The sequence below is a fragment of the Dendroctonus ponderosae genome, unplaced genomic scaffold, assembly GCF_020466585.1.
Source record: "Dendroctonus ponderosae isolate FM_Combo_2020 unplaced genomic scaffold, Dpon_F_20191213v2 Dpon_F_20191213_10, whole genome shotgun sequence".
Classification (NCBI taxonomy): domain Eukaryota; kingdom Metazoa; phylum Arthropoda; class Insecta; order Coleoptera; family Curculionidae; genus Dendroctonus; species Dendroctonus ponderosae.
Genome location: NW_026017111.1, coordinates 4,312,221 through 4,333,624, shown reverse-complemented (window position 1 = coordinate 4,333,624; position 21,404 = coordinate 4,312,221). Strand labels below are relative to the sequence as shown.

Below are 21,404 nucleotides of genomic sequence, written 5' to 3'. Positions count from 1 at the left end.
ATTCTGTCTCAGAAAATCTGGACAGAATACCGACAGAAGACCCATCAGCTAACCACATTGAATAATACCGTGGTGTTATTTAGTTCAAATGAATTCAAATAATGAAACATAATTATTTCAAACAAACTTTCAACTGCAACAGCACAAAACTTCCAACTTGTCGACATGGTAGAAGATATCAATATGATACTCACTTTGGCTGTTATCCCCGCAGTTCCCATGCTCAAATGCAACACCAACGGGAAAACTTGCAAACTTCCCGGAATTTTGAGGGAAACCTTTGACTAAACCCCACAAATGGTATGCGCGATGACGCCATTTTGTGTAGAAACCTCACATGCGCCAAGTTCATATGTAGAGAAATCCCCTGGATTCCTTAAACGCATGGTTTTAATCCCATTGAGATTAAATGCAGTATTTCTGTTATCAAAGGCCCATTATTGATTAGAGTAGTGATTTCAGGCAAAATTAGGAAACGTTGGTGCCCTGGGCGCGCCTACTCGCTTTTTCTAGTCTGGGCTCAAAATTTGCTGTAGGAAAGTCAAAGGAAACTCACCCAACACTCCCGGGGCACTCTGGCTGGATAAAAGTCAAGTTTTTCCCGACAAAACTCAACTGCTGTCACTGAAAAACCACCATTTTCTCAAGAAGTGTCAATTGTTTGCCCAAGTTTTCAGGCCTGCCAATCTGGGGATTTCAAAATGGCCGGTCCATGTGGGATAAGCCAATTATTCTATTGCTTAGAAATTAGAAAATTTAATTGACTAGGACCCTTTGACATAAAAATTCTGATTTTCTGAACATTTATTGAACAAATCCACACTTTTTAAATAAAGCCTAAAACTCTAACATAGGTATAAAAATAATTTATTTACACTCCAACTAGCAGGAAGCTCCGCCATCTGCATCCTACTTCCTCTCATAGACATCCACGTATTTCGCAGTAGAGTACTGCGGCCTCCTTTGCTGTAAACTGATGTTGATCTCCTCAGGCGACCGGAAAACCTGCCCGACTTGGCCCTGGGGGCGGAACGTGGTAGAAGGCGCTGCGGCGGCTTGCTGTTGTTGCTGTTGCTGCTGGTACCTGGGCGCATTGGTCACACGAACCTATTTGACAGAAAAACGCATTCAAACCCCTCAAAGCGCCTCCAATCGCCTCAATTTACCGAGTGCTGATGGTGGACTGGGCGCTGGTTGTCCTCTTCGTCGTATCGGGGCCTGTAGGAGTCTGGGAAGTACCGGTCAGAGTAGCGCAGGCTCGTGTTGGGTCTCTGTTGGTATTCTTCGAGGTTAACCGGCTTGTAGAGATAATCGTTGACAAAGTGGTAGTCTGAGGACTTGTCGCAGATGTTGTCACCGCTAGGTGGCATGCAAATCAGCTGGATCTGGATATTTAAATAAATGGTTAACGAGTCACCGCTAATGCCCGGTTGCACCGTTTGACTAAACAGTGATTGAAAATTTAATCGTTGTTTAGTTTGAAAAATATGTTGTACCGTCGCTTAACCACTGTTTTGTGTATTCTAAACAACCATTATATTAACCGGCACTTTTTGGCTGATTAGCGCCCGATTAGGGACCGTTTAGTATATTTTCTTGTTTTTTTTTTATTACGGGTGACAGTGGCTATGGTCTTAGATCCTATTTGTTAGCCCTTTTAGTTAATCCTGCAACAAGAGCCGAAATTCTATACAATAAGTCCCATTAATTAACCCCATTAACTATAATAAATATTATAATAAAATAACACCCAGTTTAATGTCAAAGGAGATTAAGTTTTTTCTTTTCTACTTTCAATCATTAACAATTCCTCTCCCAAGTTCTTTTTCTGCAAATCTGCTAGTTCTAGCCATTTATCTAGCAGTTGGTCGTATTTTTCAGCTATTTCAGACCTTGTTAGAGCTTTGATTTGAATTGTTAGTCGACGTCCAGTACATGCTAGTATAGCAGTCAGTAGCATAGAACAAGGCTTATATATATTATATATTATAGGTCAGTAGTACACATATATGAAGACAAGGAGTACACAATAAAATATAACATAACCAATATATTACCGGCCGCGTTGCTGCAAAAGAACAAGTCATTTTTTGACATTCCACTTACTTGATGGAAAGTGAACCCTTCGGGACAAATCCAGGAGTGACGGGCGTTGTCATGGCAGTAGTGGAAAACTTCGCACCCCAACTCCTCATCTGCATAGTAGCCGGTTTTCTTTCCTTGGCACTGGAACTTGGACTGCGGGAGCAGCAAAGTGAGCCTATCTGGCTCCTCCTCCTCCTCCTTTTCCTCCTCCTCCTCCAACCTGTTGGTCTATAAGGGCCGGTCACCAGGCAACCCATTGAATCCAGATCCACTTACCTTCTCGCCGGCCCTTCGGTACTGCTGCTGGGTCTGCGCAGGCCTCGCGTCCGGCTTGGCGTACCCTTTGGGCGTGACAGTTGCGTAGTAGGTGGTTTTGGGTGCAGCCGTCGGGTAGGCGTAGGTGGGCTGTCGATCTTGCGTCGGTTCGGGCGCATTGTCCTGCTCGTCGTACTCCTCCACCTCCTCATAGGCTACCTGGAGGTGAAAAGAACCTACAGAGAGCGCTACAGGCGGATCAAACCTTCTTACAGTGGGTCTGAAGGTTTTGAGGGTGGCGCCGAAGCCTTTGTTCTGCAGGTAGCGCACCTGATCGGCCCTAAGCTGTGTGTATGCCGGCAGGCCTGCAGTCACACCCTGGCCTTGAGGCAGTGAGGCCGAAGTGCTCAGATAGACACATAACACTGATAGCGCCAAAAAGATCTTCATTCTGAAACATTGCCTTTAGAATTTAGCGGGCTTTGATAGCGTTATTTGTCAGTTTGACGTTATTGACAATTACAGCTGTCAATTGGCCTGACTCATGTCACGGATTGTTGGAGAATAGTGCGACCAATTGTAAATGAGCAGCAAAAAATCTCGGCCATTTTGCAAGAACGGGGTTCTATTAAAATGTAACAAATGTAATAATTGGCAAATGCAGAAATCCCGCGCGTTTGCACTCAATTAAGCTGTGAGGAAAAATCGGCATTTGAACGTGGTGAAAGGAATGTGCCAACTAGTTTGGAAAAAAAGGCTGAAACTATAACGAACGCGCGGATGTCGAGAACGTAGTTATTTGCTGCGTGGATAGTTGCTCAACATGCCCGTAATGATAGAGCGCCAAACGGCAATTTGAGCGATAAAACCCATAATTTGATTGATTGATTGGCTTTGAGGCAATAGCGGCTAATCGACGATAGTTGACTTTGTTTTAAATCGCTGTTGCAAGTTGCGCTCAATGTCGAATGAATCACGACTATGTGATTTGAATGGGATTTTTCAGCTGCAGCTCTGAATGTTCAATGTTTGACGAAAACCCAGTGAAAACGTAATTAATTTCAGTGCCTTATATGGAGTTTGAGATTGGCATTTGACATATGTCAACCATTTTTCTTGAAGCAAAAAATCCAATTTGAAACGGAAAAATTGCATAGTTGTGAAGAAAAACTGCAAATTTTGTCGCAACCGCAAAAAGTTGAAGTTTAAAGCAACTTGAAGGATTGACATTAATAACATTGACATTTGAGGCTTTATGTCAATAGTTTGACGTACAGTCGCGATTCAAAGTCGGAAAAATGTGCAGTTTAGAAGAGAAGTTTCAAATTTAAACTCGAAATCTCTGCGTTGAAGATGCTATTTCGGCACGACGTCGAGATTATAAACTTTAGCTGTGATTTCTAGACTTTAAGTTTGAAGTTTCTCTTCTAAACTGCATGCTATTTCGACTTTAAATCGCGGCATCAAACTTGAAATGTCAAGTTTAATAGTCCCAATTCTAATTAAGACGAATTTGTGTCGATTAAGGGCCCAAAACCAATCAAAATCGCCGCCCAGAAATGTCTCTTCAAATCCCAGTTTCGATCAAGATCAAGATCGAAGATCCTTTCACTTTCGCCTGGTTCGAAGCCCCATCTAAATTCCCCGATTTAATTGGGCCTAATGGCAAGAACGGTTCTGGTTCCTTTCCTTATCGTACCCAGTTTAAACGATTTATTGTTATATAAATTAATGAATAAGGATAAAGTTGGCAATTCCTTATACGTGCCAGCGTTTTCGATCGCGAAACGTATTGAATAATGTTTGTTAAGTAAGCGTTAATAGAATATGGAATTTGTGAATATTTTGAAAAACACATTTAATTGTGCAATTTCACCTGTTTAGACCAATTCTACGATAGATTGAGAGACTTGCATGGCTGACTCTGTGCCATTATAGTTCCAAGCAGCACCGGAATGTTTCCATTAGATGTCACGCTTCTTAATTGTTTCACTTGATGGCTTAATAACACCAAAGTGCGCCTTTAGGTCGACAATTAAAAAAATATATTGCCAATCTAGACCAGAAAGAGAAATTAATACTCAAGTGCATCGCGATTTGCCAAGCAGGAGAAATTGTTATCGCTCGACAACTGTTACAAGACTCATTCTCACTTTTAGAGAAGATAGTAAATACTACTTGTTTTCTAGATGTGAAAAACCACAATATAAAAGACGCACTTTCTATTTATTCACTTTTTTGAAAAAATCAAGGATTCAGTTGACGTCATTAGTGAAGGAGCAACTTTAATATATTACTGTTAATGGCATTTGACAAGCGCGTAATAAAAAGTCGTTTTTGTGTCACAAATTTAACCGCTTTTTAAGAGCAATTGACCTTAAAGTCGTTCAGGTAATCAAATTTCAGCTTAAATATCGCATTTTCAAGCTGCAAGACTTCAAACTGAAAATATTGACGAAGTGCAATTGAAAGCTCAAAACGATCGTTGTTTTAAACCTTTAACTGCATATTTTTACTTTATCTTCACAATCGGACTTTCCGAACGTCCCGACTCAACATTTTTCGACTGACTCGAGCCGCAAAACTCAACTTAAACTTGGCATTTTGCCACTCAACTTGAAAGTTTCGTGACAATGACATGTGACCAGTAAGCTCGACAGTTTTTTTTAACATAAACGCTTGTCTTTGAAGGTTTTTCCGTAAAATATCACCGATCTATTCCAAACAAAAACTGTTCTCGAAGTTTTCAAAAACATGGCAATACTTCCTCCCGACCTCATAAACGCAACACAGAACACTCGAACATCTTCCTCCGGGTCTTCGAAAACTTCTTTAAATATAATTTTCAAGCACAGAAGCACACACTGTGCGCAATAAAATTGTAGAAAATTCATTTCAAATTCGCTGTGTGAGAACTTTTCTAACTCGGTCAAACAGGAAACTTTGACTTAAGTGAACTCCAACTCCAAAGTAAGTAGTTTATTAGAGGTCGTTGACATCGCTCATGTCAGCCTCGAGTGCGGCCATTTTAGTTAACTTCAAATTTGAGTGAAGGTTTGAGTTGTGCGTTAACAGTGCGGTTTTCTTGCAAAAAAACTGTGAAATTTCCAGGAAAAAAGGTCTGGAATTCAAGCAGAGCGAGCACAGGGACTAACATCGTTTGGTGAGTGTTTTGTAGCTTTAATTTGCGACGAAAATGGGACTTGAATGAACGTTTTAGTATATCATTGTCATGGGTGAGCCTAAAAGTGCCTCCAAAATTGCAATTGCTCTTCAATAACCCACAAATACACCCCCAAACAAGTTTCCAAATTCCAGTCGAGTATATTAGTGATTCAGCACAGTTCTAGATCGAAAACTTTTGCTTTTCGCGTATTTCATAATGCGGAAATTAAAAATTCTCGACCAGCCACTAATTTGAATAATCAGGGAGCGTCTAATGATGAGACGCTAGTTCTAGTAGATATTGTTGCGACATGGTTGGGTTTTTTCAAAACCTGTGGCAAGACTGACCACCAGTGGCCCCAAAGTTGAATTTGCTGAGAAAACTGCCCGGCAACACCTGCCCGTACAGCCCAGAAAACTTTCTCCTATGCAATCGATGAGAAAATGGTCTAAATCAGTGGCATATAAGAACCGGGCTTGTTGTGGTCAGACGACATCTTATGCAACACGTTGATTCGCGTGATTTACATATATGTATAACAAACGAATTATAAAATTGTTGATTAAAAGCAAGATTCACATGTCCCGAGCCTTGGTATTTAGCAGCCAGGAAAGAGCAAGGTCGTTGATGATTTTTGGATTAAAATTCCATCGGTTCTTCTTATGCGAATATTACACGCACTGATTACGCGAGCTGGTGGAAACAGGAAGAAATTAGATGCAAATGAAACTGGGCCATACTAGCAACCAGTTGCATAATGATTAAAAGGTGTTTTATAATGATCATTATTACTATTGCGGCAGAAATACATGTTTAAAGACGCGTGTTTTCATCAATCACCGAAAGAAACCCCGCCGTTTTCGCTTGAAATCCGCCCGATGAAAAACCGGCAATTTTATGCGATTTATTGACGTTCTTTCGGTGTTTTATTGTGCAGATAAATAAAACCCGATTCACCACGGTCCACATAAAGCCAGCCGCTTTCTCCTCAAGACAATGAATGTCGGCCCAACTGCAAAAAAACCAACAGCGACTCCCAAATGAAGACAGCTGGGAGAATAACATAATTTAGAAACAACCCATAGTAGTCATCCATAAAGGTCAATGCCAATTCGTGATTGAACTGACTGTATTTATCGCACGAAGTCCTCGGTATTCCGGATTTAGACAATGGACTGCCCAAAACCAGGATCGGTTCTTTGAAGAATCAATTCGACCATTCGCGCCCATCAAGAAGATGCTTAAATGCCCTGAAGCATCTTCAGCCCTAACACGAAACCTCTTACTTACATGTCTAGTGGTTCTATTCCGCAAGTTGGGAGCAAAAAAATCACGGCACTGTACTGATCGCGGTCGTGGATCGACTCTTGTCCAAATTGCATCGCGAGCTCCCCAGGTGTACCAAGAAAGTCTTCGCTGGGGGGGAGCACTTTCGCGGGGGTTCTGCCCTGCGGGCCAGCGACCGGGCCCCGCTCGTACTCTTACTTTCGGTGGAATTTATGAATAGTCCACGGGCCAGTCCCAAACCTCACATAACACACACACACTATATATTATCCACAAGCAATTTATACACATTTTACAAGGATGGCAGAAATCATCAGAGCAAATCAGCACCCAGGCACTGATGATCGGTAGTTGATAGACTCCAAACTTGTCGGGTTTTTTTGACACGCTTGTTAAAAATTGCTGGCGGAGAATAGCGTGTGCTTTTCTATTCAAAAAAACTTGGACTTTTGTGATTGTTTGCCCCCATCCAGGCTTCTTAGAACCCTGCACTATTCAATTATTTTTTCGCTTTGATGAATGAGAGCGCTGTTGTGCAACCTGAAACGCCCGGGACTGGTGTGGCACTTACTAGCGCATTGATTAGCATTACTCATTGGCCTCATTCGGGACTACAATCGCTTTCAAGCGACCAAACTTCCAACCCTCTTTGAATGATTGGCCCTGCTGCGAAGTCCACTCGGAGGAGAAAGACTGTGCTAAGCGCCAAGAAAGTGAATGGCCAAGACAATGCGTGAATGAGCTGATTTAAATATTCATGATCTCGATCCGATACAAAGCGATGTTCTCACAGCTGAGTGCTTTCGAGAGCGTGTCCGGAAGAGCGCATTGATTTGCTCGCTAAAAGAAGAAAGTGGAAATTCACTGTTTATCTTGAGCATACCGGTGGACCGTCCTGGACTAAGAAACCATAAAATCTGATTGGATTGTTTAATTGCTCGAACACTCCAACTGACTTAACCTACTTAAGATATATCAGACCATTCAGCGCCTAGAACCGGCGTTTTTGGGTGCTGATGTACAGCACATTGTTGCCTCGGATAAACGCATCTCCAAACTTGTTCTTCAGCTGCCCGTTCACGTACTCTTCGGTCTGCTCCAACGCGATGTTCATGTAACCGTCCAGGCAAGCCAGAACTCCTGGAAACGCCGCATATTTCCAAAAATGCCACAAAAATATCGCCGTTTTTCTTACCTCTATAGTCCACGCCACTGTTCAGCTTTACCACCACAGGTCTGGAGTGAATCTGCTGAATGAAAGTCGATAGGGCTTCTTTGCGGCTCATTTTCAAGTCGGGGTTATCGTAAAATGCCAAAAACCACAACACAGTTTGAGGTTAGATCCGGACCAGACCCACAGAATAATGAGCAACCAAATGAAGTTTGCATGTTTATAAACTTTTCAACCATAAATGACAAATTAATTTGCAAAAATGTAAAAATAAATCAATTTCCAGCCCCCAACCAACTCTGTGTCTCAACTATGTAACACTTAAAATCTTAACTTGTTTTTATCCCGACCTGTCAAAGATGGTATCCAACCAAAGTAGTGGTTTATTCTGTGGGAGCTGTTACACAACAATCGAGGTTATGCGTTAAGTCGAGATCAAAATACACATCAAATTGTCAGTGGCCCTAAAATGCCCCCTAAACCGAACGTGAAAGTCCACGACGTGAACCCGTTCCTGCAGCACTTCCGTCAATTCCTGCTGGGACGCAAACACACGCTGGCGCTGCGCTATAAGGACTTTCTTGCCACAAGATCGCCCCCTCAGCCAGTCCTGCCTGACGGCCCCAATCACAAGCTGAGCGACAATTTCTACTGCAGCCATGACGGTCGCAGGGAAGCGCAGCCACCCGAAATAATCGCGGCCAGCCGCAGTCGAATTGAGGACGGCGCCCCCGAAGTTCGGCGCATCACCCCAGGAAAAATCCATCAATGGGACTAGATTTGCTATGATTAGTCGTAAATTTTAGATTGTCTCCAGTAGGGCCAATAGAGCTTTAAACATGTGTAGGGGGTATTTGATTTTGGGGCCCTGATGTTTATGCAATGCCTTGTTTTTTAGAAACAATGAGGCTTTAGGGGAAATAAAAAGCCGTAATCAGTTTAAACAAGACCATGCAGGTCTCGCCGAGCATCTTTATTATTTTTTTGTCGGTTTCTCAATTTCTTACACATATCTAGATATTTACAAAGTATTCACATTAAGATTTGCTAATAAAAACGACGAACCGTCGCTTAACGTTTAATAGTAGACCCGTATAGAGAATTATCGCATTAGTTTTGTTTATCAATAGTTTACCATAATCTTAGCAATATATGTAGATCGTACAAATACAGAGTGGCGGAGAGAACCAAATGAACTGGAAGAGAGGGTCTGAGACGCGTCGAAACCCATTCAATGATTGGTTTCGAGGCCTCGAGAATATATGCTAGAATGGCTAGGTGTGGTTTCACAATTACTGGTGGCATTGATTTATAACAATGTATATTAAAAGTAGTAAATTGGGGGAATGTTACATGTAAATTTGGCTTTATCATCATCGGTTCAAGCAAGTTAGGAACAGTTGCGATGCTAAAAATGTTTCATTATTCATTGGTACCGCTCTCTTTTAACAAATAATGCGCACTTGCCCATTTTCACTGAATTTCTCGGCAGCTGACAATCTAACGCGAAATATACTAAAATGATTGACTAGAAAATCAAGAAAATCGCGACACAAACAGGAGCGCATCGGATACGGCAAACGACATTGGATTCTACTGAGTGTCGCAAACATCTTGGAAATGATAAAAAATCTCGCTGCCAAAATATTCAAGTGAAAAACGGGCCAAACTGAAATCGACTACTCTGAAGTCACTTTATAAGTACTGCTAAAGTTTTGCGTAAGATAGGGGTGTGCGCACCCGGAAGTATCGCCCCCCAACCGGTAAAGCAACGACTCAAAACTGATAATTCCCAGTGCGCATCTCCGATAAACGAACAACGGAACCGCCGTGCGCCCGTCCAACCTAAGACCGGACAAAATAAGTTACTAAAATTAATTTTTTATAACAGCCTTTTTGCGATTTTCTTATTTCCTTAACATACGACTATGACTACAGACTATGTACAGTGTTATACAGATTATATTTTACAAAAAGATACTAAATAAGTAGTGTTACACTATCGCTAGTACCGAGAAATAATTTTCTTTATGCGACTTGACAACGATCCTGAATTCAACATGATGTCGGTCATTCAACACACGGTAATTCATCTGCAACATGTTCGGTCATGTTTGATGCATGATCATTTTCAGTTCGCCGCGGTTTACACTTATATCTCCTATAGCCAGGTAAAAGTTACTCCAAATTTCCGGTAGCACATTCGCAGTCATAAAGCAGACAATGGTTTTGGAATTTACTTGAGGGAACGTCGAAAAGCGTACATAAAGTATACTTTTCGATTCACACAAAAATCTATCTGGTACCGGTCAGACCTATCTAATATCACTAAAAAAAATAATCGAAAGATTCAAAGCCGCACAGGCCGAAAAAACAATGTGATTAAAACGTCACGTTTATTTTTATTATTTTTTTGAACACATCACTACGAAGCGTATTGATTTTTATCAGAAAATCTGGTTTTGCAGCCAGTAATTCTATCGTTTGGAAAGGAGGGACACGGTTCAGACATACTGGGCCACCCCAGCTGCTAAACCAACTGAATCTCGGCTCGTTTCACTCAATAGACAATATCGATAAGAAAACCTTCTTTAATATAAAAAAAATTGTAGCTAAATAGTTTTGGTGCGTCAAGTCACCTCTTGCATCTCTCAGATTTAATCGAAAAAACCCGATTATCTTTGTTTTCACGTCTCTTTGAATTTGCGTATGTTTTGTTCTTTGAATATCAACAGTTTGCCGTTGTGCTGACCCAATATGAGAAAACGCCCTTTCCTTCTACCCACATTAGTTGAATGCGGTTTGAGCAAAATTGCCTTTAGGAATTTTCCTCAACGCAAACCACCGTACAAAAATACCTTTTTAATCAATGGGATTAATATTAGCACATTATTTCCAAAAGAGGAAGATTTACTTTATTCTAAAGACTGCACAAAGAAGTATCGAAATTGTTGAAAGACGCTAGTTGGGCGTGTGTAGAGCGTATCAAGCAATACGAGGAGCAACAACGCGCTCCATCCACCCTGTGTTAATACGGATTAAACAACCGGGACTAACCTTTCGAAGTTGCCCCATTCGCCACGCATCACGTCACTTCCATTACTAGAGTACTTTTGTTGTTGCGCACGCCCCCGTTTGGGGTTTTCTGATTGGGGCTGTTCGATACGTCGCCTGGTTGTTCCGATTGCGAATCCATTTCCACGTCCACTGCGGCTGTCAGCGGATATTCGATGATGTTGTTGGCACTGCAATTGAAACCCATTAGTTTCAGCGGATAAAATTTAAAAAACCTTTTCTAATACCTGTGACTGTTCAGCTTGACCGATTGGGCGGCAGTGAGAAGACTTAAGGTTCCCGTGCTGTTGTAGTTGTACGGCTGCAGTTTGTTGTAGTGCAATCGGTTCAAGTTGTGCACTAGAGATAAGAGTAGATATGAAAAAATTCCAATTCGGCGCAACTCTACACCTTACCATCTGCAGTGAATCCCAGTTGCGGTATCAACCCATTTGTGCTTCCCACATCCTGCTCCTCGTTGCAGCTCTCAAAGGCTCCGGCCACTTTACCCCCTGACTCCGAGCGCATTATGTTCTCACCACCAGCGTCTTTGAGGGTGAAACTCGAAGCCCCCGCCGTGCGCCACGAGTTTTCCAATTCTTCCTCGTCTTCGTCCTCGAAAATCGAGCCCTGGGGCCCCTGTTTCGCGTAGCTGCTTTCATCCGACCATCGTCGGTCCAGCTCAAAGAGGTCCGTGACGAAAGGCCCCTGATCCAGCATAACCGATACGACCGACGGACTCTCCAATGATTCGATTTCCACTTGGAAGGATGGCAGGGTGACGTTGGCAAAGGGCAGTTCGTCGGCAGGTAGCATGTGGCAGGGGGGCTCGTAATCGGGAGGCGGTGTTTTCGGCCGAAAGTGCAACCTAAAAGACTGGCGATTAAGCAGGGAACCGAGTTTAAAAGTTGCGTGCTTTACCAGTCTCTCGGTAGGATTCTGGGGAATTCGGGAATATCGCTCCTGTCAGGTTCGTCTTGCTGGGGGGGCTCTGGCCTCAGTTCACTGCACTCCACTTTTATATCCGATCCTAATCTATCACTTAGCACTGTGCCACTACTACTGTTACTTAAGAAATCACTAATACTCGGGAAGCCACTATCAGTTTTAGAGTCAGAGTGCGCCTCACTGGACACGGCACTGTATTTGTTATAGGTACTAGTGGAGTTTTCAGTTCGTAGTGACTGGGGCTCGCCTTGGAGCCGCCCCACTAACGGCTCTTTAATCGAACTGTGCATACTTGAGATCTCGTTTTCCTGCGGCTCGATGATCGAAAAGTCCATCCTGCAATTCAACGTATTTCTGTTGTGGTGTTCCTGGAGCATTCAACTTTTGATACGCACCCTCTCCAGAAATCATCAGCATCCGTCGATACCCTGTCCAGTATAATTCTGCCGCCGCGGCCTGATCGACGCCGCCCAAATCCGACGCACTTCCGATTAGACAAGGAAGTGAGAGTGAAGCGGAACCGCTTGTCGCCAGCGCCGTTCTCCTCTCGGGAGCACCATGGCCAGTTGCCTAATCTAGACATGGGCTGCAATAGAAACTCCTGTTAGGGATAGCTCAAAGTAGGCATTTTGTACTTACTTTATGGTAGGAGCACAGTCTGTTTCTGCGGAAAGCATACGGACCGTCGTCCTCCTGCTCCTCGGGATCCGGGCTGGCTCCTCGGTGGGGCGCGCCTCCCAAGGAGTCCTCGTCGGAGGAGAGTCCATCCAAGCCTCCGCTTCGGCCGCCTAGCGCTTTGTGTTTTCGCTTCCGGTACTGGCGCTTTTCGCGACGACTTACCATCTGCAATTGAAAGGGCTTGTGGTTAACTCGTGAGACCTAGTAGGGGATGAACATACGTCGTCCTTGATGCTGGTTTTGTGGCCATGCTGCACAACCGCCTGGGCTTGAGTGGCAACCGCATCCGCCCAACTTTGGTTGTGATTGTGGAAGATTGGAGTGAAGGCAGGCCGCGGCGGTGCCAAAGCCGCTTTGGAAGCGGCTGCTTCTGCCGCCACCGATCCATTGTAATCGCGCGCTTGATACCGTTTCTCAAACACCTCCACAGTTAAGTGAACAAATTCCCTAATTTTCCAATAATTAGAAACTTTCTAGCCTTTGATGAGAGGCTACTACCTTTTGCATTTCTCCCGGCGCTTAACTAATTCTAGCATGGTGACTGCCCTAACCAGGTCCCTTCTCAGTTTCAGCATCTTTTCGTAGGAGACTTCGTCGTTCTTGCGATTCTTTCGGGTTTGCATTTTTTCGGTACGCCTACGGAAGGCTAGGTACGGATTGTTGGCTGCTTGGCCTGACCGATGTTCGGTTCGTACGGACAAAATCAGCGGATGTTGCTGCAAAACTTTCCTGCTTTTCAGGGAACATTTTCCGCTATTCGGTGCTCACCGTTTTCAGTCGCTTGTTTAACCAATAATCGTACACTGCGATCGTCAGCTCGTCGTCTTCTTTCAGCAAAGCCTTCGCTTCACCCAAAGTCACGACTGTTTGTCCACTGCTCTTCTCCAAACGGTCCATCATCTCTTCGAACTGAAATAGCGCACGTATTAATTAAATACAGTGATTGACTCCCGAGTATTAGTTATTTCAGTGACAGTAAATTAGTTGGAATCTACGATTGGCCTACCTTTAAGTGGCTGAGTTCAAGTCGCGGCTTTTGTGACTGTAACCATCGCTCGTCGTCCGAATCCATGTCATAGTCGGGAATTTCTTGTTCCATTGTGAAAGCTATAAGAAAAATTGTCTGGAATTAGTCAAGAAGCGCTAAGTATTGTCTTTTCCATGAGCGCGAACGTAAAGTTAATTTGAAAAGTTTTGCTGCATTGGATGGAAATACCCGCAACTGTTCTGGCTTGGAAGAAATTAATTATCAAAAATGCCGAAACTAGACAGTCTTTTATGAAACACGCTCTGGTTTGATAAGAGTTTTAATTGATTGCCAATGTTCTGGACAAGGGCTTGCATGTGGCTTCAGAATGAACACAACAAACTTTGCCTCAATTCAAGAGGAAAAATCGCAAATTTCTTTGCAAGGAGTTAATTGCACCAAGCAACAGGGGCTTCGTTTGCAAACTTGTAAAGGATTTACTATGTGCAGTTTTGCTGCAAATTTGCCTGAAGATGGCATCGAGATGGGGTCCATCTTTCCTGCTCTGTCAATATAGGAATTTGAGTATGTTAACAAAAGAAAGCTGACTGAAACAGTTCCTATAATGAATAATTCCAAAGGAAACTAGACGTTTAAAGAACAAGCTGCGTTCTTTCCAGCTAACAGATTTAGATTTGTTTGAAAAATTTCCTGATGATGTTTCAGAAACGAAACTCTCCGTGCCCTAGCAGACCAAACCCTGCTTTTCCGATAAAAACACCCGCAGCTTTTTGCTGTTAATTTGGAGCAAATGTGTAAATAAAATGGGCGAATACACATGCAAACCACGAGCAGAAGTGAGGTTAGTTTAGATTGTTATTTGTTTATTTACTGACTCTTTGGGCTGGTTTCAGTGCTGGTGAATTAGGAACTACCGTTCCAGAATGACTGGCTAACTATAAAACGAATACAGTAAAAAGGGGCCCTTACGTTGCATGTGTATGAGCTGCCTGGGCTGTTTGTAGTTGGGTGGGTAAACCTTGTCGTAGAAGTCTTTGAGGGGCACATCGGTGACTTCGGGTGTCGGGATGATGAGACCAGCGCATATTGCCCGTTGCAAGTGGTGCTCCTGTTAAGGGGTACAAGCTGTTTACAATTGCCACAGGCTTTATTTACATAGTGTGCGAATGAAAACGGCAGTGACAGCTAATCCACCGAGCACCAAGCGATTAACATTTAAATTCCGTGCGATAATCCGGGCTGTTTAGGCCTGCCGAATTGAGCACAAGTCGGCAAAACAAATTCAAAATTGAACACGCCGGCTAAGGTGGGCGCCAAGCGCCATGTCAACATGGCGGCCAAGCTGTCGCTTATCCATCCCGAATGTAACTTACGCATTCCTCCTCCTTTTGCATCCCGGTGGGCATTTGAGGAACGGCACGATTGATTGCCGAGAAGTCCGGCAAGTCCGGCAGCTCCTCGGCCATGTATATGGGCATGGGCTTGCTCGGATCGAGAGCCCTCGCCCTAAATGAAAGCTTCGACATATTTGTTGATGAGGACACCAAACGCACGACCACGCCAACATAAAAGCGAACTATTTACAGGCTTTTCACCGCTCGGACGGTCCGAGTCCGGCACTAAATGAATATGCGGGTTCCTTAGTACGTTCCCATTGTGTTTATTTACACGCACTCAGTCACAAATACAATAAAACAACTTTGAAACTTTCCATGTCGAGCGTATAATAAAGAAAGCCATCATGGCGGCTCTGCCAGGGAACCATATAAATTTACGAGGAACGTGCTGTGCGCGGAAAGCCCTTGCGCAAGACCCGGGTTGACAGTCCATCTACCTAAAAACTCCCGTGTAAAACTTTTAAGTGAAAAAACGGCATTTAACACTGCTTAGATTTGAGTAGGCCACTGAATTTTCCGTTTTCCGGCATTTCCCGCAGCTCAACCAGCCAGTTTGTTGCAATAGAAAAGCTCCGTTTTGAGTCGCCTCGTCCACGCCATCGGACTCACGACGACAGCCGAACGTTCTACAAACGTGAAAATAGCCCTGTTTTATTAAATTTTTCGTCGTTTTCGCTGCGAATTGTTGTCACTATTCGACTGAAATTGCACAGTGAAGGTGCCAAATCGAATGACAACATGTTGGAGTTAAATGTCATATGTGGCGCCGACCATTCAGGCGGGACGAGCCTGATGATTAATTGAAGGAAAATCCGCCGGAGATCCAGGAAGTGACGTCAGGACCACGTGTTGGTTATTTAAATGCCAGCCGGACTGGGCGGACACTGTTGCCACCTATTCAGCGAGGGTGTGGCGCGTATAACCCGATTGCTTCTATAATCGAGATATTTTAAGAATCGAATTAAACTGATCTTTTCGCCGGCTTTCTTCAAGTTATTCTGGGTAGTGGGGCTTTTTAAGTGGGTCCACACAACTCTATATTTTTACTTTTTAATATCAAACAACTGAACTGCGTGAAGTATTTATTATAAAAATTTAAAAAATCAACAAAAAAAATTTCATATCCATCATCGAATGACCAGTTTGTGAACAGCCACCCCTTGGACGCCCTGGGTGACGTGATTGGGCGTGGTCGAGTACAACCGGATGGGCAGGCTCCACACCATCGTCTCAATGGGCACTTCTGGAGGCGCCTGCCAGCTGGTTGCGTCCGCACCGGGGGGATTCAGGCCCTTATGCAGACTGGTGACGAACTCAAAATGCAGCCGCCACTTTAAACAGACTGCAACAGAAAGCTGGGTAATACCCAAAACCATTTATGCTGCTGGAAAACGCACCCAAATCAGTGGCAAAGGCCGGCGTGACATGTAGGGGAATGGGCAGGATCAGCTGGGTGTATTTGTATCCCAAACACACCTCATGGTGCTTGCTGTAAGTGATAATGCGTGTTTGTTTGGTCGGGTCCATTGCGGTTTCCTCCTCGCATTGCAACGACACGGACACTTGCATGCATTGAACGGTGGCCACGGTAAAATCGAAAGTACCTTGAAAAAAAAAATAACTTGCACCGAAATCTTCTACTTGTTTGAAAATAACACACATATTTGATTGTTTCAGGATATTTTCATCAAATAAATCTCGACCTCAGTTTGAACAAATGCCATAACATCCAATAGTGACGGAAAATCCTGAAAAATTGAAGGTAAAACCAACTCAACCTGATATAACGCGCTTAAATGCCCTCCGCGGCCATATTGTTTTATGTGACGTCGGCTACTGTTTGGGTAATCACAAAACAATAACCTCAATTCGAAATGTTAGTTTTTTGCTGTTGAATGTCAGTGCGTTGGAAATTTGTGCATCAAACTTTGAAACTTAATTAGTGCGGTGCTTCGGCTTTTTTAGTGCTTTCATTCGGATTCAATCGAACAAACAGCTTCTGACATTTTCCGAACTGATTGCCGCCTCTTGTCTTGAATGCGCTTAAACCCTTTCTAGATCTGGTTTTTACCTATAATATCCTCCCCTAGCTTATAAGCCGGCTTGAACAAGCAAAAGCGCGCCACCTTGCCCCACATGTTCGAAATCATGTAAAAGTTCGAGTTGCGTCTGGCAGTGATGTTCTAAAACGGGAAAAATTAGCCCAGAAAAATCGCCTGGGGCAGAGCCCAACCTGGAGGCTTTCCAAAGCCAAGTCAATGGGCTTCTCCTTTTGCCTGATCTCCAAGAATGGGTTAGTCGGTGTCAGTTCCTCGGTAGTTTCATTGCAAAAGGCGCCCGCTTCGTTCAGCACTGCCTCTGCCAGAGGCAGCACCCTGATGGGCACTCGCATCAACTTAACTGGGCTGTTCACTCGCTGCGTCCCAATGGTGATTTTATAGGAGTACTTAACCAGCTGCCCGCGATACGAGGGCGGAGAATCTGTGGGGATTTTTTCCCGGTAGATGACTGAAAAAGCGTCGGTTGACTGTGGGGAGTGAACTCAATGAGTGGTATTTACAATGCCTCACTTGTCCAGGCGACAGTCGCAAGTCACAGAAGATTATTTTAGGCTTGGTCGCAAACTCCACTTTTGCGTTATCCCCAGTGGCAGACCCCAAGGCTGTATTGGCCATTGTGAGGTGACCGACGTTTTCGCTGTTGCTCGCTTTGGGGAGTCGCGCGTCGGTAAAACACTGACAGTGGATCTGGGCGGAGGCCCACGCCAAGCCTTCGAACACATCCGCATGGCTTTGAGACACCTGAAATTGCACTTAGATGGGGGTTCGGCTGCTGGCTGGCGCAGTACCTTGTGGGCTGTAGCAACAGGGTGGTTGAACGATATAATGCACTCTACGACCTCCCCCGATAGGAACACATGGCCTCTGACTAGTTTTGCAGACACCTCAATCATTGTTTATGTGTTTTTTTTGCGAAAAAACCACTCTCCATTAAGCAATGTTTTGACAGCGAACGTCTTACCGCCTTACGTCAGTCAATTGGCTGCACAGATCACAGAGGTTGCTCCATGATACAATGAATACAAGGTAGGATCTTGCGTCGATTTGCATGACGTCAGTAGAAATCACTGCCTGGCGTGCTTTTTTCCTGTCTGCTAAATGTGATTAAATATAGCTTATTTAGTCTTTGTCACATTTAATTTTTTTTTTATAAATCCTCCTTATAATTACAAGATGATTTGCAGCAGATTTTAGACTTGAAAATTAAAAGTAACGAAAATGTATTTATTTTGCAGACTAGCACAGTTGCCACTTGTGCAATAAAGTAGAGCGTCAGCGGAAAATGTATCCTTGCGGAAATAGTACATTACGATTCACGAGACGGAAGTCCAAACAATGACCCAATGTTACTTTCCTATTATTTACGACGGAATACGCGGTTTGTGGTGCCCCAGACGATATGTAAATTTTAAAACAAATGAAATGACTGCACACCGCATTTTTTATATTTCTGAACCGACACTTAAAAGTAGCACACAATCTAGAGTACACTTTCCAACTACCAATCGCAAAATGCTCAGTTTTGTCTACAAAATTTCCAAACATGCCTAAACGCATTGACTCCATAATACAATTAATTCATTGTACGACAATGAATTCATTGTGTGATACAATCAATTCATTGTATGAACAGTGCATTCATTCATTGTGATACAATTAATTCATTATTTCGTTTGGCTCAAGCCGATTTCTCAAATGACGCTCTGGCAACACAGCACGCTAAAACGCTGAAAATCAGAGATTTTGTAAAGAATAATTTAGGGTATTTTTCTTCCCAAAAAGCCTAAATCAGGTCCCAAACGCGATTTTCAAAGTATTAGGCTATGCAATGCTGCAAACCATATTCTCATATAACTTTCCATTTTTGAGCTATTGCGTTTTGAATTCAGTGAAAATTTGTCTAGGGTACATGCATTTTAAATGGGATCAGCTCTTTACTTTACCAAAGTGGTAACCAGCGACGTCATGTGCGCACGAAATCGAGTTTTCGACCGATTAATATCCTACCTTGTATTCATTGTATCATGAGATTACTCTGTAATCTGTGATTGGCTGTTCGGATATTTCCAGCGTTGTCGTGTCTCCCGCAAAGTCTGCAGTGTCAATCGATTTTCAGGTCATTAATTGTCCCAAGTCGATTTTGTAGCTGCTTTTCAGTTTCTCACTTAGCTCAATTATTGGTGAATTGTGTGCAAAAGAGGCAACGTGGGGATTGTTTTAAAAAACTTTATTTCCAATAGAAAAGAAGCATTCAGCAAAATCGATTGATTTTTCCTTATCTTGGTCCGAAAAGTCACATCAAAAATGAAATTAAACAGAACAGAAAGCCCTAAGCTAGACTAGATTAACAGGTTAAAACGTAAAATACATGGCATTAAAACTTTGCAACTGAACACGCTCTAGAAACTTGGCAAAAGTAACAAATCCACTAGTTTACTGCGCGAGCACAGATTGGAGAACGCTCTAACTACAACTACGTAAATTTTCGAATAATCCTGGACATCAAGAAACCGCTAATACATTTGTCCAGGCAAGAAGCCTCGAACCTGAACTCAAACTGTAACTATCACAGACAAAAAATAATCTAAGACACCTAAATAACAAAAGTAGGGGAATGGTTATATTGAAACGTCTCCATACTGAAGCGACCACTTCTCATAAGCCACCAGACTATGCGGCGACACGCTCCGCCTGATCCGCTTTAGCGAGTCCAAGAAATCCGCCATGGTGATGCTACGAACGGCGTTGGGATCCAGTTGCTTCACCTGTTCGGGCTGTAGTTCTGAAAACAACGCACGTTTAGAAGTTGGATTGGCGTCGAGCCCCAAAAATACCTCTGATCGGCCCCAAGGCGGCGTCTTTGGCAAGGGCGGTCAAATCGCTGGCCGAGTAGCCCTCAGTCAAAGTGGCCAGTCTTTTCAGCTCCTGCTGAGTGAGGCTGCAGCCCTGTTTGGACAACAGTTTCTTGAGCAACTTTATGCGCGTTTCTAGATCGGGCAGCGTGACGTAGACGCGTTTGGTAAAGCGGCGCAAAGCTGCCTCGTCTAGTTCTTGGGGCCGATTGGTCGCAGCCATCACCAGCACCTAAGAGCCAGTTAAGAGGAGACAATGATGGAAATGATTGTGTTGTTGCTGCTTACCCTCTCAGTTTCGGGATTGCTGGGAAGTCCGTCGAATTCAACCAAAAACTCGGTTTTAAGGCGCCGACTGGACTCGTGCTCGTTGTTGGACCGTTCGGAAAGAAGCGAGTCCACTTCATCGATGAAAATTATTGAGGGCTGGAGCTCGCGGGCGATGGCAAACAGCGCCCGCACCATCTTCTCCCCATCGCCCACATATTTCGACGTCAGACTGGCGGCGCTGATTGAGAAGAACGTCGCCTAGAATCAACCACCCAATCAGTGTATCAGTGTGCTTGCTGGTGAAGTAAAGCAGCTACCTGACATTCAGTGGCAACAGCCCTGGCCAGTAAAGTCTTTCCATTGCCCGGAGGTCCAAACAGGAGCAAGCCCCTAGCGGGGGTCCGCAAGCCAGTAAACAGCTCAGGCCGCAACGAGGGCAGAATTACCATCTCCTGCAAGGCTTGCTTGGCCGTTTCCTGGCCCACAATGTCCTCCCATTGGACCTGCGGGCCCCCTTCCACAATCTCATCCAGAATGCACTGGGCGAGCTTCGGGTCGACGCCCTTTAACGTGGGGGACCGCCCGCGTGTGCCCGGCTTGCTTGAAGGCCCTGGAAACATCACAGTTATCATCAGGATATCTAGATCAGCCTCTAGTACAAACCTGCGTTAATGTTGTTGCTGTTATTGAGGCGTCGGGCCGGGGACCCGACATTGCCCGGGATACTAAGCTGTTTCTTGACAGCGGGAGGCGTTGAGGAGATCTTGTTGAAGGGGCGCACTGGTTGAACGGGCGCTGATCGAGAGCCCATTGATCGCGGCAGCGTCTGGCTCTTGGACAGGGTGGAATTGGTGGGTCGTTTACTTGCCACTGTCAGTTTCCGGCCAGAGGCTACATTAAGAGAAAGGCCACAGATGAATACTTGTTTTACATAGTGGCCGCTTTAGAAGGACCAAACATTTTGAATCAGGGGCGGATCCAGCTTTAAAGTCAGGGGGGGGGGGATTATGTAGAAAAAATACAGTCTTCTGTTATCTATGAAATTAGAAAAATGATCGTCGTTTTGTGCAAGGGTGGCGCAAGATTATTGCAAAATTTCATGTTTCTCGGAAGCAAAATGAGCAAGAACGCTCGTTTTTACATCATTCCAGAGATAACTAAATGGCCTTTATTCGAAGTTTCTCAAGAACCAT

The 21,404-nt window shown here is 43.9% G+C and overlaps 6 protein-coding genes and 1 long non-coding RNA gene across 10 annotated transcripts in view; 2 read left to right on the top strand and 5 right to left on the bottom strand.

Moving 5' to 3' along the window:
• Positions 1–773: 773 nt before the first annotated feature.
• LOC109545642 lies at positions 774–7,025 on the bottom strand. The gene is made up of 6 exons (XM_019916448.2): positions 6,797–7,025; positions 2,614–2,791; positions 2,362–2,559; positions 2,107–2,313; positions 1,167–1,385; positions 774–1,107 (listed from the first exon to the last, which is right to left on the bottom strand). The coding sequence occupies exons 1-6, from the start codon at positions 6,886–6,888 to the stop codon at positions 910–912; spliced, it is 1,092 nt and encodes a 363-aa protein (XP_019772007.1). The 5' UTR covers positions 6,889–7,025; the 3' UTR covers positions 774–909.
• On the top strand, positions 4,691–16,878 carry LOC125502866. Of its 2 annotated transcripts, none has more exons than XR_007280581.1 (3): positions 4,691–5,503; positions 14,338–14,473; positions 16,707–16,878. It is a non-coding gene; the product is annotated as an uncharacterized LOC125502866 (long non-coding RNA). The 2 variants fall into 2 exon arrangements; XR_007280580.1 differs by lacking the exon at positions 16,707–16,878 and adding an exon at positions 14,526–14,617.
• LOC109545665 (U6 snRNA-associated Sm-like protein LSm6) lies at positions 7,710–8,180 on the bottom strand. Its single transcript, XM_019916480.1, has 2 exons — positions 7,989–8,180; positions 7,710–7,933 (listed from the first exon to the last, which is right to left on the bottom strand). Exons 1-2 carry the CDS (start codon positions 8,077–8,079, stop codon positions 7,785–7,787), a joined length of 240 nt encoding a protein of 79 aa, XP_019772039.1. The 5' UTR covers positions 8,080–8,180; the 3' UTR covers positions 7,710–7,784.
• LOC109545664 (NADH dehydrogenase [ubiquinone] 1 alpha subcomplex subunit 7) lies at positions 8,337–8,806 on the top strand. Its single transcript, XM_019916479.2, has one exon. The coding sequence runs from the start codon at positions 8,434–8,436 to the stop codon at positions 8,740–8,742; it is 309 nt and encodes a 102-aa protein (XP_019772038.1). The 5' UTR covers positions 8,337–8,433; the 3' UTR covers positions 8,743–8,806.
• Positions 8,899–15,370, bottom strand: LOC109545622 (enhancer of polycomb homolog 1). The gene is made up of 12 exons (XM_019916408.2): positions 15,006–15,370; positions 14,602–14,740; positions 13,651–13,751; positions 13,413–13,553; positions 13,143–13,360; positions 12,866–13,091; positions 12,606–12,809; positions 12,362–12,552; positions 11,940–12,302; positions 11,435–11,886; positions 11,267–11,378; positions 8,899–11,209 (listed from the first exon to the last, which is right to left on the bottom strand). The coding sequence occupies exons 1-12, from the start codon at positions 15,156–15,158 to the stop codon at positions 11,050–11,052; spliced, it is 2,460 nt and encodes an 819-aa protein (XP_019771967.1). The 5' UTR covers positions 15,159–15,370; the 3' UTR covers positions 8,899–11,049.
• On the bottom strand, positions 16,099–18,096 carry LOC109545641 (RAB6A-GEF complex partner protein 2). The gene is made up of 6 exons (XM_019916447.2): positions 17,878–18,096; positions 17,590–17,830; positions 17,263–17,537; positions 17,101–17,212; positions 16,427–16,633; positions 16,099–16,371 (listed from the first exon to the last, which is right to left on the bottom strand). Exons 1-6 carry the CDS (start codon positions 17,980–17,982, stop codon positions 16,157–16,159), a joined length of 1,155 nt encoding a protein of 384 aa, XP_019772006.1. The 5' UTR covers positions 17,983–18,096; the 3' UTR covers positions 16,099–16,156.
• A 1,205-nt stretch (positions 18,097–19,301) lies between these two features.
• Positions 19,302–21,404, bottom strand: part of LOC109545630 (spastin) — a 4,425-nt gene continuing 2,322 nt past the window's right edge. For all 3 annotated transcript variants that reach the window (XM_019916426.2, XM_019916427.2, XM_019916428.2), the window contains 5 exons: positions 20,875–21,102; positions 20,529–20,821; positions 20,230–20,469; positions 19,924–20,173; positions 19,302–19,871 (listed from right to left, as the gene is read on the bottom strand). In XM_019916426.2, coding sequence (XP_019771985.1) covers positions 19,708–19,871; positions 19,924–20,173; positions 20,230–20,469; positions 20,529–20,821; positions 20,875–21,102 — 1,175 coding nt within the window. In that variant the 3' untranslated portion in view covers positions 19,302–19,707. The remainder of the gene's footprint in view (positions 19,872–19,923; positions 20,174–20,229; positions 20,470–20,528; positions 20,822–20,874; positions 21,103–21,404) is intronic.

What these genes read in the sequence shown, in the direction of transcription:
- LOC109545642 (XM_019916448.2), bottom strand. Translation starts at nt 6,888, where the DNA reads ATGCAATTTGGACAAGAGTCGATCCACGACCGCGATCAGTACAGTGCC. An exon ending in GGAATAGAACCACTAGACAT is followed by an intron (nt 2,792 to 6,796) that starts GTAAGTAAGAGG and finishes GCAATGTTTCAG; the next exon opens with AATGAAGATCTTTTTGGCGC. An exon ending in TCAAAACCTTCAGACCCACT is followed by an intron (nt 2,560 to 2,613) that starts GTAAGAAGGTTT and finishes TTTCACCTCCAG; the next exon opens with GTAGCCTATGAGGAGGTGGA.
- LOC109545665 (XM_019916480.1), bottom strand. Translation starts at nt 8,079, where the DNA reads ATGAGCCGCAAAGAAGCCCTATCGACTTTCATTCAGCAGATTCACTCC. An exon ending in CAGTGGCGTGGACTATAGAG is followed by an intron (nt 7,934 to 7,988) that starts GTAAGAAAAACG and finishes CGGCGTTTCCAG; the next exon opens with GAGTTCTGGCTTGCCTGGAC.
- LOC109545664 (XM_019916479.2), top strand. Translation starts at nt 8,434, where the DNA reads ATGCCCCCTAAACCGAACGTGAAAGTCCACGACGTGAACCCGTTCCTG.
- LOC109545622 (XM_019916408.2), bottom strand. Translation starts at nt 15,158, where the DNA reads ATGTCGAAGCTTTCATTTAGGGCGAGGGCTCTCGATCCGAGCAAGCCC. An exon ending in TAAACAAGCGACTGAAAACG is followed by an intron (nt 13,361 to 13,412) that starts GTGAGCACCGAA and finishes AAAGTTTTGCAG; the next exon opens with CAACATCCGCTGATTTTGTC. An exon ending in AAACCAGCATCAAGGACGAC is followed by an intron (nt 12,810 to 12,865) that starts GTATGTTCATCC and finishes TTTCAATTGCAG; the next exon opens with ATGGTAAGTCGTCGCGAAAA.
- LOC109545641 (XM_019916447.2), bottom strand. Translation starts at nt 17,982, where the DNA reads ATGATTGAGGTGTCTGCAAAACTAGTCAGAGGCCATGTGTTCCTATCG. An exon ending in CTGTTGCTACAGCCCACAAG is followed by an intron (nt 17,831 to 17,877) that starts GTACTGCGCCAG and finishes GTGCAATTTCAG; the next exon opens with GTGTCTCAAAGCCATGCGGA. An exon ending in GGCCTTTGCCACTGATTTGG is followed by an intron (nt 16,372 to 16,426) that starts GTGCGTTTTCCA and finishes TTTCTGTTGCAG; the next exon opens with TCTGTTTAAAGTGGCGGCTG.